This window comes from Larus michahellis, chromosome 1 (assembly GCF_964199755.1).
Source record: "Larus michahellis chromosome 1, bLarMic1.1, whole genome shotgun sequence".
Classification (NCBI taxonomy): domain Eukaryota; kingdom Metazoa; phylum Chordata; class Aves; order Charadriiformes; family Laridae; genus Larus; species Larus michahellis.
Genome location: NC_133896.1, coordinates 61,098,762 through 61,114,376, shown reverse-complemented (window position 1 = coordinate 61,114,376; position 15,615 = coordinate 61,098,762). Strand labels below are relative to the sequence as shown.

Sequence of the window (15,615 nt, the reverse complement as noted above, 5' to 3'; positions counted from 1 at the left end):
AAAGTGTCTTATAAGAATTGACATTTATTCTATGTTCCCAACTGAAATAAATCTTACTTTCATCTCATTTTAGGAAACGATAATGTCAGTACTTCAAGATAATGGAAGATACAGCCAATTTACATCTTTGATAGAGGTAAGGATCCAGAAAAGCAATTCCATAAAGCTATTTTCAGATGTTCTTCAATATTAATATGCAATTTCACTTTTCTTTTTAAATCAAAACAGAAAACTGGCCTGGGAATGGATTTACAGCAGGACAGCAGACCTTACACAGTCTTTGTTCCAAGTAATGAGGCTCTGAGTAATGTGAAAGCTGAGGCTCTGGATTACCTGCTTTCCACAGAGGTAAAGTCTTTCTATAATGCAAATCTTTCTTAGATAGTAGATACATATATAGATATATAGTAGATGTATACAGATATCCTTTTCCTATGTTGATCTAAACTAAGCTCCTGTGATCAAGGTTTAAGCCATCTCTAACAATTAGAGGTCAATGTAACACCTAGAGAGGAACGGGATTTGGGATCTCCCATCCTATGAAGCAGCACCAATCCCCCACACCAGGTCCTCACCCCTCTGCTCTTGCCCCGCCAGCACAGCCCAGACAGCCACATGGCAAAGCCCAGAAGCCTCTGCTGGGAGGTGTCATCCTTGGCAGGGACAGACAGAGGGAGCAGACACCACAGGGCAGGTTGCGTGCCACGAGCTGAGCACCATCACTGACCCAGAGGTTTCTGGTGCAGCAACCAGCGATGCCTTTCTCATCCCCATGTCCTCTCACAGGCCAGGTTGGGTTCGTGTGACTCATTTTGGGCTAAAATGGCCTCTTTTCCACTTGGGCAGGGTTCATGGAAGCTGCTGGAGCTGGTCCGATATCACATCATCCCCAACACTGAGGTAAGCATGGCTGCTTTACTGACCCAGGGGTGCAAGAGCATTTTCAAACCCTTTGTCACTCAGAAGGCAGAGATTTCCCAAGATCAGGCTCCACTCAGTGCTGCACAGCAAGGCTGCAAAGGACAGCTGCGCCTCTGCACATAAAGAAGAGCACAGAGAACACAAACCTTTCACCTCAGTGTCACTAATCAAAATAAAGCCCTGCAAGGAGGTATGGGATAGTCCTTGAATCGTGACAAATTAAAACTGTCTTGTGTCACACTAGTGTGTTACATGCAGGTAACTATTTCCACTCTAAAATATACCTTTTGGTGCTGGATACTTAGCCCAAGTGGGAAAAAGAAATATATATACGCACACACACACATATATATGTGTGTGTATATATATATACAGTCATCCTGAAGTTCAGACCTGCTACCTTAGCCTGCTGTGGAGCAAGAACCATTGTCAGGGTATATTGTCAGCTTGGCAGAGCTGCAGGAATGAGCAACAGGAAAAGTATTGTTGTTATCAAAATCAAGCACTCTCTGAGCCTATTCTGCTAAGATTAGTCTCCTGTTTATCAGGGAAAGGTGGTTTTGCCATCCTCTAAGCAAGCCCCCTGTTTTTCCCCTCCTTTTTCTACTGGAAACAAAGAGCAGAACCCAAGCAACACCACCAGCAACTAAGGGTAGAGGAGACTGAAGCTCATCCCCACCCCAACCCCTGCTGCGGGGAAGGAAGGATGTGTTTCTATCCTTAGTAAAAGGCCCTGCTCACAGCATCCAAGGCAGAGGTCATTCCCGGCACAGAGCAGGATCACAGCGAGCAGAAGCACGAGATCCTCATGTCCCTGCATGGGAGGGATATCGGCACCACCGTTTCCACAGTGGTCTAAGGGTGCAAACAGAGCTATTTTTAGGGAGAGGTGATAACTTTACTTAGACTGTTTGCTATAATTAAGCAAAAAATTAGCATCCTTTTGGGCAACAAGCTCTTCACATGTAGCAATCGGCAAGCTCAGTCGAAATTTAATCACTCTAACTTCATGACAGAAGCAGGTTAGTCAATGTGAGGCTGCCCACATAGCTACAGAAAAGCTGGTAGGGTCATTCGCTCACCCTAAAGAGGAAAGTGGTCTTTCTTGGGAAATCCATCTGGATTTGAAAAGAATAACGAAACTACATTTCTTTCCACCCATTGATATTCATTTCAGCTGGAGGTTGCCAGCCTCGTCTCAATAGAGCACATCAGAAGCATGGCGAAGCAGTTCATTTACTTTAACAGGACCAGCACCGTAAGTCAAAGGCAGCTCTCACCTGTGAAGAGCTCTCTCTGCTCTGGGCAACTCTTTGCATGCAGGGGGAATGGGGGGGGGGGCGGGGGGGGGGGAAAGGGAGGAGGGGGGACATTAGCAGAGGAATGTCTTACTATAACGAGGCAGAAATTTTCAACTTGCCATTCTCACCTACTGTTAGAAATTAGTATTACAAAAGATGCAGAGCAAATGACTGGCATGTAAGGACAGCCTGCAGTTCCTTTTTTCTTATGATTAAACCCAGTCCAGGAATGATCCTCATTTATGCTCTGCCTAGTTTAAAAAAAAAAAAATAGATCTATTTAAAATAGTTTAAATCATTTTGTTATGTATTTGGATTATTTTAAACACTTCTCAGTGCACACATAGATATTCTTTTATTCTTGTTAATATTATACTCTCTGACCCTGATGAACATAATGAACACGTTTTTAAAGGGGTTAATTTGTCAGTACTTTTGTAAAACCAAATTTATCTGTTACATTAACTCCCTTCTGTTCTTTGCATATTTTAGCCAAATATGAGCGTTCTGGAGAAGAGATTCACCTATGAAAATTCTTGTAAAGACATGAGTTGCATGAATAAATGCAGAAAAGAATACTTTTTTTTTTTCCTCCTGTGAATTTGGATAGATCCCAGATTCTCTCTCATTTTACCCCTGCTTTGTCAGAAAGGGGAACAAATTACGCTTATGTCCACTGAAATCAGTGCCTGAAGTCATCAGTAGTCTTCTCATTTTGTCCAGTCTTTTAATCACCAGTTCCACTGGCTAACTGCAGATTAAGAGGAAAACTTTAGATACCGCTTTTGTAGACCAGTATTCAAGGAAATGCGCAACATACACCTGCTTCTTGCATAAAATAAGTGTAATAAAAAATAGATAGCCAATTAAAAAGATGTATGACTAGAAATTCTTAGAATTAAGTTATCAGAAATTGAGAAGCTATGAAAAATTTATTAATAATATTAATTTATTGTTTCACAGGGACAAGTCTTGGTGAGTGGAGAAGAAATGGAAGAAACAGATATTGTTGCAAAAAACGGTCGCATTTATACTCTTGCAGGAGTCCTTATCCCACCCACAATTGTTCCAATTCTACCACATCGGTGCGACGAGACAAGAAGTCAAGTCACAATGGTAAGAGAATCACGACAAGTGAATAGCTCTACACTGCTCCATATAACATGCTCCATCTTCCTCTTTACTGCTTTATCTCATATTGTCCATAAAAGGGGGGTATTTGGGGAAATTAATGTATCAATGACATACAGCTACCTGGCTAGCAGTACTGAACAAATATAAATAATCCATAAATAGGGAACTCATATGAGGACCTCCTGTACCACTTCAACTCATCTAGTTCTTGCAGTAGCCCTTTTAAATATCTTGTCTCTCTGGTCAAACTTTTTCCTCCAGTTCCTGAATCCCACCTGTGCATACAAGTACATGGTAAGTAGTGTCAAATTCGCAGGGAAGCTATTTTGTATCAGTATTTTCATTTCTACTAAACACGCAGGGAAAGGAGCCAGCGAGTTAAAATATTAACATAATAATTAATTTTATATTAATATATTAGAAATATGTTATTTTCAGAAGCCACAATTTCCCCTAGCCCTGCTTTCTTCCGGTTTTCTTCAAATTAGGAATTACAAAACCGTTTCATATTTCAAAGGATGGATTCTGACATACCTTGTTCAGTTTGGTAACACAGTACAGGCCTTTACACTAGGTAACGTTCAGATACTATTTCTGGTAAGACGACTGAGTATCAGACTGAGCTTTTAGTTTGCGGTAAGCGGGGCTCCAATGACTGGACCATGTTCAAGCACGTATCTGGGCCGGTAACTGTTCTGGTACAGCAATGCAAAACATTTACTGTCTTAATTTACAACAGTCCAGAACCATAGCCTTGAAAGAAGTTCCCAGAAGAGCTGGACAGCATCAAAATTTAACGAAGAAAACACAAGAGCTGGCACTAAAGAACTATTACCTCTGGCAGTAACTACACAGTGCCGTACGTGCAATCTGAGCGTAAACCAGGCAGAGTGCCGAGCCGCAATCTCCAATACAAAAAAGCAATCAACACCTTACAAATTCAAATTACACTCCAGTAATTTGAATTCCCTACCAGAAACCTACCTACAAACTATGTCTGACATCAATCAATCCTAAAGCAACACTATGAAAAATTAAGGACAAAACAAATGGCATCTGTCACAAAAATTATTCCCCAAACTGAAGTTAGGAACTTTTGTCAGCTTTGAAAGCTTCATGCTAGTTTGAAATATAGTTTAATATCCAAGGCTTTAAAGCAGAGCACTGCTAGCAAGGAGAATACCAGAGGGAGCGGTGGCTTTGCTTTTCTTACCTGCCATCGTGCATCTTCATCACCCTCGGAAAATGGGAGCAATGCCACCTTGTAAATACTACTTGTGGTACCAGTGAAAAGTGACAAACCTTGTAGGAACTGGCAGCTGTACACACCAACAAGAAGTGTACATCCCTGAAGATGAAACCATTATGTTAACGCATACCTAGCCACGTAACTGTACCCGAATGTTGCTAATAACTGCAGGACTCAATGTCTTGCTCAGCCTCCTCCCAGAGGTCATGACTCTCACAGCAGACTTGGTAGAAGGGAATACACGTCTATGCTCCAGACACTTTGGTGCCAAGACAGTATCTTTTATCTACTGCTGAAAATAGGCAGGTTGGACCTTGCGTGGAAGTGCAGACACATTTCCCTATCTCCTCTCTGCAGTGTGGCAGAGGGGAGAGACAGGACTCCCATCCTCAGGAAAAGGAGGGAACAGGTACATGTCGAAGGCTGAGACCATCCCAGGTGGAGAAAGGGAGCAAACAGGTGACGCTGAGTGGCACTGAGCAGCAGGGAGACAACGCCAACAGCAGCAAACACTTTCCACAGCAATCAGCCAGATTTTTAAGTTCTAAAGGAGCAAAGAGGCACTTGCAGGAATTTTCAGAAATGCAAAAAAAGCTAAAAGCCAAAGTCAACTTCAGCCATGACTACACAGCTTATCAAAGAGCTTCTATAACGCCCAAATGTGTTTGCCAAAATACATCTGACCCACAGACCTTTGAGACATAGTAGTGGCATTGATACCTCAACTGTTTGATGCACAAATGCTTTTGTTAGTCTGATCCTTCATTTCTTTAAGTGCTGAACAACATGAGAGACTACTAAATCCAAACCAGTACCTGATTCTTTCCTCACAGCTCCAGTGATAAATCTATGTGGAAAAATGCCATAATTCAAGTTCATGGTCACTTGTCCACTGATTATGAAACACGGTGAAGTAACACACCAGATGCCAGCTCTAGGATTTATTCTAACTTGGTTGAAACACGAGACATTAGCAGTCGTGAGCAACACAGCTTTGACAAACTCCATATCCACGCGCCGAAAGGCTCAACCTCTCTGAAGTTACTGCTTGGTGAGCCTGTCAGGGTACCCACTTTTAAAACTGCCACTGGAGTTCGTATCTCCTCAGTGCTGTAAGCGGCAGTCTCTGTCACCACCACATGGTGATAAATTAGCTAGCGGGGAGAGGCAACCGAAAGGTGAAGACATAAAAATAGCTATACACAGCGTGACCGTGGCGGAGTACAGGATCAATGTTGTGGAAGCAAAGAATATTTTTCTCTCCACCACCTATACACAAGACAAATTTCTATTCACACTGTCTATATACAAGACTCAACTAATTTGTGGTCTTCCTAGGAAGAAATAAAAAAATTCTCATAGAAGTTAAGTGTACGGACTGCACCAGACCCTCGAACAACTTTAGCTAATATATTATACCGGGTTGAGCAAACGATGCCAGTGCATTTGTGTCCATGCTTATCTTCTCTTTAGGAAGCTGCCAGTTTTTTAAAAGAGGGGAGTAGGGAAAGGACAAATGAAGACAAAAAGAGGAAGTTGGAAATGAACAACCATTCAGCAAAAAAGTCAGAGCCAGCGGATATAGCCCTGGTGCTGCTGTTGGGTTCCAGACCCATGTTGTGACAGTTAAAAGTCACTGAACAGACGCAACTTAAAATTTACAGGGTATATCAGCCATAAGTATGCATCTCAGTAGTTGGTATAATGCCTTTTCAAATAACTACCCTTTATTGTTTCCATCTAGGGTGTCTGTGCAAGTTGTTCATCGCATGCATTGGCTCCCTGTCCTCAGGATTCAAACCCCATCGTAAGTGACATTGCCCGACAGGTTCCTCAGTTGTACAAAACGCATGGGGAGAAGGGGTCCCCATACGTTGATTACTGCTCTCCTGATATAGTGAGCAAAAGAAACAGATATGAATAGAGGAGACTGCATAAAAATACAAATACAGACAGTACTTCAGTCTCTTTTTGGCAATGACTGAAGCGTTAAGTAATTTCAGCATTATTATGTTTGCTGTTGCAAGATCCCTCATAGACTTCATAGAATCTCTGACTCTTTTCTCAGGTAAAGTAAGATCTATTTAGGATAGGCTTCAGCAGAAGAGGAAGATGAGAATAAGAATTGCTACAATTATGCTTTGAGAGTTAGTAAACAAAAAACAGGAGGGATACGTTTAAAATAGACCTCACATCTGTTTAAAATTTCCTTTTGATTAAGCATCCTCCCAGAAGTAACTGTCTGCAGAAGTAGCTTCAGAAAGGATTGAAAAATCTTCCATCTGCTTTGCATCTAAGAGATGCAAATCTGGCTGCTTGTTTCTCCACATACAAAACTCAAGTCTAGCTACCACAGGAATTTTATTCCCCATCTTATTCAGTAATAACCTATATGCCATTACTCAGTTATAATGAAAAGAAAGTTCATATTATGAAAAAATACATAATTTAATAGATTTTTTTAATGCAACACTATAAAAAGGTGCTTTCTGTTCCCCAGTTAAATTGTTGCAATATTAAGACTGTTTCACAGAACCGTACATTGCTTAGAAATCCTAACGCTTCCAGTTTGTGCATGTTCCAGCCTTTCTCAAAACGGAGATGCATTATTGAAGGCCCAACCTTTCAGAAAACCGGCTGTACTAGATCCTGCAATGTAACGATAAAGGTACAGAGTTACAGTTTCTTAAGGGGAAACGGGCATAAAAGTTTTCCAAAATGTTGTCTTTTGCATTGTGAACTTTCCTTTTGGAGTTGGCTTATGTTTGGAGATGTCCATGTAGTTTCCATACCCTTCTACAGGGCACTGAGAGGAGCTACGGTAAACCGTAGAGCAAAATACCAGGCAAATTCCAGTGAGGTTTTTAACTGCTGTACAATATCGACAACAACGCTCTCGTACTCTGAGTGTGAGGAGGAAAACTCGGGAGCTTTCACATAAGACTCCAAGCCCAAATGCTGTCTTTGCCCACCTTCACCCACAAAGAACAGGACAGCTTGGTCCCCCCTTGGTCCCAGCCCTCCAGTCCCAGGACCTCACACAGTATTGGGTAACAACAAACGGGAAACACTTCCGAGAACGTTGCTCCACTTGCTCTGCGTGGCAAGTCTAGTCCTCGCAGGAGTCATCAGCCCCTGACAAGTGCTTACAGCTTTCTGGCTGCTAAATAGGCTTCTGCATTTTATGAACACCATTAAGTAAACAAGCAGAGAACTCCACAAATCTATAAGCTTTGAGAGACTTCTGCTAATTCCCATTTCCCTTGAATCACACATGTAAATGAGGTTTTTTTCTAAAACACTTTCTGTGCTCTTGATAAATAAACGGATCAAGCAGCCAATTCATGAATAAAACAAAAGACGCAGCAGAGAAAAACATTTAGGGCTGTGTAGTGGCTAAATCCCACACTGGTGCAGAGGGGAAGGGGGAAGATCAAAGCAGCGTGTCTAGCTTTCACAGTGTCTCCCCAAGGTAAAACATATCTTCGAGTTCCTGATCTCACGTGCCAAGGAGACCGCCTGCCTCTGAACTGCACTGCGCTCCCACTGCCAAATACGAGAGCGCGCACAACACCAGCAGATACACACGGGCACCTTTGTAACCGGTGACAGGGCAGGGATTTCTAACGCCAATGAGTCTGATAAGGACAAGGGAAGGATCTGGTAGTCTGTGCATCCTCCTCTTCGGCTGCCAACACCCCTCCTGGTTTTGACACCACCATTGCAGAAGTCGTTCTGGTTCAACATAAACTTTTTAAGAGCCAGATACCTCTACAGGCCCTTGCCAGAGGGCCAAAACACAACAGAGAGCTGTCTTTTGTGCACCGCCTCCCCACTAAGGCACCAGAAAATACGATACTTGCTTTATTTCACAGGAACCAAAGTGTTGCAAAGGCTTCTTTGGCCCTGACTGCAGTCCGTGTCCAGGAGGTTTCTCCAAACCCTGCTCAGGAAACGGGCAGGTAAGCAGAGCATCTGGCAGCACCCTGCACTCCCACAGGGAAAAGGACAGGCTGTGTCCCAAAAGTCCCTAAAGCACTTCTACATGACAGGAATGTTAGGCTCCACGGGAGCTGCACCCTCCATTTATGTCCAGTGATGGCTGTGAAATTCAGGTTCAGTTGTATGGAGGAGGGAAAAAATGAATCGGTCTCGTCTCAGATGTCCAAACCGCAGGTTTCTGTAGTTCCAACACAGAGCACACAGGCAAGGCTGGAACTGGGTGACCCACTCTGATACTTTTACTTTGCACAGTACAGGATAACCACCCAGATCACTATTCTCAATTTAAAATTGCAAAGGAAGGTAGAATACGCAGCAGCAAAGTACAAGCACAAGAAAAGCTTTTGCTTTGAAACACCTTTTTCATCAAAGCTGAAGTTCTTCCTGGTAGTCTATCACATAATACGGACAGGCATATAGTCTCTTCTCTGCGTTGCCCAGAGAGGTGGTGGAGGCCACATCGCTGGAGACATTCAAGGCCAGGCTTGATGAGGCTCTGAGCAACCTGGTCTAGTTAAAGATGTCCCTGCTTACTGCAGGGGGGTTGGACTAGGTGGCCTTTAAAGGTCCCTTCCAACCCACCACATACTAAAAAAAAAATAAAAAAAAAAATATAAAAAAAGATTTATTTCAATTTATACATAGAAATCACCTCTCTTCCATATCACAGTGCATGGACGGCCTGGATGGAAATGGGACCTGCGTTTGTGCTGAGGCATTTCAAGGCTCACGCTGTCAGTTCTGCTCAGACCCTGGCAAATACGGACCTCGGTGTGAGAAAGGTAAGTACAGTCATACTTTCTCAGTCCAAGAATATGGGCTATTTCTTTTGGATCCAACTAACTTTAAGGTAGGAGTTAACTGCCTGCTGAACAGTCTCTACAGAGGATGAGTAAGATCTCTCTGGGGGGTATTTTCATTTGTTATTTCAAAAGAATACATCGTAAACCCAGAGTCAGTGATAATCTTCTCGCTGACTTAATTTGGCTTTCTGCAGGGGCCATAGCTTGCTTTGTATTAATTTATTGTTCTTTCCATTTCTGTCTCCCTCACATAAGTAATTGAAAAAGAAAATCCTTGTTATTCCAATCCCGTCTGGTATTGCAGAACAGAACAGATTCTGCCTGCAGTGACAAACATATGTAATCTAAGAACAACTAGATCTATAAACAGATTGTGTTTATGGCCACTCAATAACTATCCTTACTGAATAATTTCTGATCTATTGAATAGCTTATAGTTCTTAGCAGTCATCTTCTACATACTGACAGATTTAGTCCTGCTACGTCAAACCATACTACGTTTGAGAGTCTACAGAATACACAACATCAAATATAGATATATTCCCCATCTACAAAATCATTTTCAGTCTTTTTTGCTATGAAAGAGCATGTCATTCATGAAGGACAGCTCACTCAAAGGTTCAGAGATACATGGATAAAAGCCAAAAGACAAATTCCATAAGAAAGGGTGGTATTGCCTAAACTCCAGTCCTGCCAAAGCGGTATGCATTGGCTTAACTAGTCACTACTGGCAATTCTTGAGATTGCAGAAGGCTTGCCCGCTATGTCCTTTGGGCCTGTGCCCCCGATCAGGACTGATCAGGCCAGCCCCAGCAGAGTGCTGGTAGGTCTGTGCTGCTGCTCTGTGTACTAGCCCAGCACTGTGTAATTTGTAGGACTGTGGACTCACTATTAAAAGGCTTCCCCTATCACTGAAAGTACACCAAAAGTGGTGCAATGAAATAACTTTACCCTTAATAGCCTAGGGCACAGTATTTTCCTCCTAATTCTCTGAAGTACTTTGAAATTCATTGGTAGATAAGTGCACTATAAAGGCACACCTGAAAAGACACGGATATGATAGATAAATAGTAAGTCCCCCAACGAAGTGAGACTTCAAAAACACAAAAGTTTAGATTCCAGAATAAAAGGAGGACATGAATCATAAGAAATGCTATGTAAGGATAGATGCCTTTTACCACTATGGAATTGCACATTGTAATTTATCTCTGGCAGAGTGCCTCTGCATTTATGGGAAGTGCGATAACCGAATAGACAGCGATGGGATCTGTCTTCCTGGCTCCTGCAGAAGTGGATACGCGGGGAAACTCTGTGATAAGCACGTTGTTCCCTGCGAGCCCTCCCTACAGCTCTGCCACGCGCATGCAGACTGTCAGCTTAGCGATGGTGCAGTGAGGTAAGTCAGTAACTTGTATCTAATTAATATTAACTTTGATGCAGCTCTTTCCCATTTGCCTGATCAAAAAAGCACCTTGTAGCAGTACACAAAAATCAACCACTGAAGCACTGCTATGCAGCAAATAAGCATAAATCTGTACCGCATCGACCTCAAGTTGCAAGATAGTAATTAAGCGTTCTCAATGCCCTATCCTGTACCTTATATTTAACATTGATAAGATGGACGCGTACACATCCGACCCTTACTCAGAAGGCTGCCTTCCTACCAACACCTACAAAGGCTCTTAGGAACCTCTTAACCATCCCATAGTGAATGGCGAATGGCTTAAAATAACCATCCCATAATGAATAGTGAATGGCTTAAAACCTAAATATAAGAAAAGTATAGCAAATACATACCATAGTGAATCCCACCCGCCTGGACGTGTTCCTGTGCAACCTGCTCTAGGTGACCCTGCTCTGGCAGGGAGTTGGAGGTGATCTCCAGAGGTCCCTTCCAACCCTACGATTCTGTGATTCAGGAGCTTGAACTTTGCTGAAAAACAATGAAACTCTCAAACAGTTTGGGGACAGATAGTTCACTCCCATCAGCTCAGGTAAGGTTTGCACACCACGACACAGGGGACTTCAGCACAAGCTCTCCAGTCCTGACAGGACCCGTCACAGAACCCTCTTACTGCTACAGCTGCCTTACCCTTGCCTCACGTTCACCTTCACAGGCAGCAAGTTTCCCTTTTGCCGCAGTCTGTTCATAATGAGTCACCACAGAAAGCAGAATGTGGGATGCTGCATAGCTGGAGCGCTTAAGAAATTCCCTCCAATTTGGCTTAATCTTCGGGGGGACAACCCAGGGGAACAGGGCACTTGTTGTCTTGCATGCATTTCAGGGAGGGAGCAATCTTCTGTGTCACTGAAAGAAAGAGCAACCCCAGCACATAATTAATTTAGAGCTATTATCTCTGCAAAGATCACATCAGCGCAGAATTAATTTCACTCCCCATCTCATACACAGAGAACGGATCCCTGATTTGACTTAATTAACCCAGTCAATATTTTGGGGAAAAAAACCCATAATGTATTACTTAAGCTATTTTGCATCATGCATCCAAGGTTACCAATTTTAAGTTGCCTATAAATAGCAGGTTACAGTGGAAAACAATCGTTTCACTCTGCAGCTGTTCTATCACATTTAATGCCTCCCTCCTCCTCTTGTCTCTACAGCTGTGTTTGCAAACCTGGCTACGAGGGAGATGGCATGAGCTGCAGCAAAGTTGACCCTTGTGCGGCTTTAAACCCAGGTGGCTGCAATATCAACGTAAGTATGTGTTTATCTCACAGAGCCTGACAACATAGAAAAGTGGGCAGCAAGGAAGGTTTGGCCAGAAACTTTTGCAGAAGGAAGAGTCACAATTTGCACTGCAGTTTCAAGCTCTTTCCCCGATAGCGGCGTCACTATTCCTTAGACAAGCCTTATACCTAAAGTCAGATGCTACCTAACTGTCCTGAATGGATGTCTCTGCATCTCCGCCAGGCCGAGTGCATCCAGACAGGCCCAGGAGAGCACACATGCGCTTGCCAGGCAGGATGGACAGGCGATGGAAGGGACTGCTCGGCCATCAACAACTGCCTGCTGCCCACCGTGGCAGTGTGCCATGAAAATGCCACCTGCATATACATTGGGCCAGGTCAGGTACGTCCTCTCACATTCATTGCCACCTGTGGCACTTGTCCTCATCCATTTTGCTCTGCTGGTGCTTCCTACCCTGTTTTCTTCCCCAAATTCTCCTCTTCCCCCCAGCCGCAAGGCTATTTCCACATGGACTCTACCCAAAGCAGTTTCCTTCAGTTCCTATCCCGGTGCTCCCTCCCTCCTACCTGGTGGTGTTCTGGCAGCACATACTTTTTAGTAAGTACGTTAGCAGATATCAGGTATAAATATCTCCAGAGAGATATTAATCAGTGCCATTCCACTGAAGTCAATGGAGCTACGCAGAAACACAGAGAGACTAATCCACCACATCTAGAATATGCGTACTATTTTTAACATTTTAATGAATTGCTGTGTTTTATTGAAACAACAGAATGACTGCAAGTGTAAGGATGGATTTCAGGGGAATGGAATTGAATGCACACCCATAAACTCATGCCTGGAACAAAATGGAAAATGCCATCATCTGGTGAGTAATTAATCATTCCCTGAACAAAGTGTTCAGATACGTATCACACCTCGCCTCCTGCGCACAACATAGAATTTCCTTGCCATTTCAAGCCTGCAATTTCTGTTTGAGTTGGAACAAAGCTGAGGGGACAGACTGTAAGGGCTGCTCCCACTTCTGCCTATACAGTAGGGCTACCTCAAGCCCGGAGTAAATAAGTCCTGCTTCTCCACCAGCAATTGCAATGTGGATGCAGTAGTCTGAGATGTTTACCCAAGTCACGCATCTCTACGCGGGCATCTACCAGCTTTACCAGCAGCTGCCCAAGTTCAGCAGACCTGCAGGCTCTGCTGTGCTCTGTAGTGCCCTCTCCAGCCTTAGGCAGGACACAGGGACAAAGACAAAGCAAAGAGCACAGGGGAGCAGAGTATGGGTCTGTCATAGTCGGGTGAAGAGAGGAAACACAAAAGGGTAGAGCAAGGGTTTAGACTCCTTGTAGACTTAACGCATGGTGGGAAGGTGAGGGAGTCAGTGCCCTCAGCTGGTGGAGTTTGTCCTATAGGAGGGTGAGGAGGTCCATGGAAGATGGTCCTTTGTTAAGTTGTGTACGAACGTGTATCAGTAGGAGGGTTTACAGGCTGTCCTTGCTCTTGAGTGGCTTCCTGAGTATTTAACAAATTTTTTTCTCTTTCTGGTTCAAAGGCAACTTGTCAGTTTGAGTCTTTTCGTGGCTGGGAGTGTGTATGCCCAAAGGGCTATGAAGGAGATGGTAGAATATGCTATGGAAATGCTGCAGATGTAAGTAAAATGGTCATCTTCTCTGAGCACAGGATCTACAGCACAATTGTCACACTGGATCTTAACTAGAGAGATAACAAAGCCATTATAAACAGTTGGAAAAATATGATGCCCACCAGTACTATCTACAGAAAGTGTTCCTGCTGGAGACTCTTGCCTGATACAGAAATGATCTGCTGTGTTTAAAAACATAACTTGGAAAGGGGCCTAAGGGATACAAGAATATTTCTTTAAGACAAGTTGAAAAATGCCAGCCCCAGAGGCCTAAAGTGCAGAAGTGCTAAGCACTCCCCTCCCAGCTGGGAGCCGCGAGCACCCAGCTCTTCTGAAATTCTGCCTTGAGGTCTATCTCAATGGAAACGGCCAATTCATCATGTTAAAACAAACCATACTGACCAGCAGGCAAACAAAACCAAAACAAGTAAATTGGTGAAATGAATATGCACTTAACAGCACAGGAAAAATGAAAGTGTCATCTGTCCGAGCCACTGGCAATGATCTTACATGGCTCTTAGCACAACCTGCTGTTCTTGCTCATGCCATCATCTATCTCTGTTCAAAGCACTGTGGCAGAATAAAGGCTCTCCACGTGCAGGATGATAAGTAAGGTGGTGTACAAATACCAACCAAAACAGCATATCTTCTTTCAATTAATGTTGCATGGAGTTAAGAAAAGATTTAGGTTTATGTTGCCAGAAAATTAATGCTTAGCCTGAGGTCAGTACACATTACATACCAAGGTCTGGTACACCTCATACACCTAAGCAATAGATGGCCTGATTTTCAAAAGGGTTGGTAACTCACCACTCCCACTACCAGAAAGTATCAGTACTGGAAAAAAACAAACGTCCTCCCTTTTCGCACATACTGAAAGCCTCCTCCTCCATGTCACATCAGCCAGACCAGACACAGTGGGTTACACCACAGGCTACAGCAAGAGTACTTTGGTACAGCTAATTATAGCATGCATACTCATTGCTCTCTCTCTTTCTAATCAAGGAATTATCTACTCTGTCAGAAGCAGCTGCATTTAACCAGTGGGTTAATGTAAGTACACTTCACAGTCGATTTTTTTTTTAGTTATTTCAAGTTTGCAGAAATACATGAGCCTTTTGGAAACTGGAACCTCACAGTGTATTTCCATCATACAGTGGAGACCCAAGCTCCGGAGAGGCATCAGAGCGCCTCTCCCACCAGTCACGGCGAGGCTGGTTATCTGATTCCCTATTTCTTCTGATCCCAATTTCAGGCAAGTGAGGAAGCTCCACAAGCAGAAAATCAAGTTACAAGCCCATTCTCTGAGGCAGGGGTCTACATAAGCCATGACTCTCTCGGTACTTAAGGACACCGCAGTCCAGGGGACCAAGAGCAGGGTACAAGCAGAGCCTGAATATGCACCTAATTGGCTCCTTCCAACTTCCCTCATGCAAATAAGTGGAGAAGGAAGGCAATGCCTTCTTCATTCACAGAGCCCCATGCCAGGAAAACACAACCATATGGCTGGTCAGCGTGCTCCTGCCACAGCGAGCAAGGAGGAAAAAAAATATATTTATTAAAATAAATCAGTCTGTGTGGGCTTGACTGAGGTACAGGAAATGAAGGAAGAGATTAGCTTGTTTGTCTTCAGATTAGGGAAGAAACACCAATTTAAATGATAAAAAAATAAGGTTCTAGATTGATTGATTGTCACTATCTACTTTTTGTTTTCACATGCTAACATCTATTACTAGGGCAGCAGTAAAATTAAAGGTCCTACCCCACTGTGGTTGGCACTGTATGGATAAAGATAAAAACCAGTTTCTCCTACAAAGAGCTTAAAAACTAAATGTAAGAAAAGCGTAGCAAATACATAC

The 15,615-nt window shown here is 43.3% G+C and overlaps 1 protein-coding gene across 7 annotated transcripts in view; it reads left to right on the top strand.

The window, feature by feature from the left end:
• STAB2 (stabilin 2) overlaps positions 1-15,615 on the top strand; it is an 88,903-nt gene that overhangs the window by 26,913 nt on the left and 46,375 nt on the right. For 6 of the 7 annotated variants that reach the window (XR_012586328.1, XR_012586329.1, XM_074581496.1 and 3 more), the window contains 15 exons: positions 74-136; positions 229-348; positions 847-900; positions 2,099-2,179; positions 3,186-3,338; positions 6,350-6,412; positions 7,190-7,273; positions 8,481-8,567; positions 9,278-9,389; positions 10,626-10,806; positions 12,030-12,123; positions 12,340-12,498; positions 12,890-12,985; positions 13,667-13,762; positions 14,762-14,809. Coding sequence is in view for 5 of the 7 variants with exons in the window: in XM_074581496.1 (XP_074437597.1) it covers positions 74-136; positions 229-348; positions 847-900; positions 2,099-2,179; positions 3,186-3,338; positions 6,350-6,412; positions 7,190-7,273; positions 8,481-8,567; positions 9,278-9,389; positions 10,626-10,806; positions 12,030-12,123; positions 12,340-12,498; positions 12,890-12,985; positions 13,667-13,762; positions 14,762-14,809 (1,491 nt within the window). In the remaining 2 variants the exon portion in view is untranslated. The remainder of the gene's footprint in view (positions 1-73; positions 137-228; positions 349-846; positions 901-2,098; positions 2,180-3,185; positions 3,339-6,349; positions 6,413-7,189; positions 7,274-8,480; positions 8,568-9,277; positions 9,390-10,625; positions 10,807-12,029; positions 12,124-12,339; positions 12,499-12,889; positions 12,986-13,666; positions 13,763-14,761; positions 14,810-15,615) is intronic. The other variant, XM_074581474.1, reaches the window with a different exon arrangement.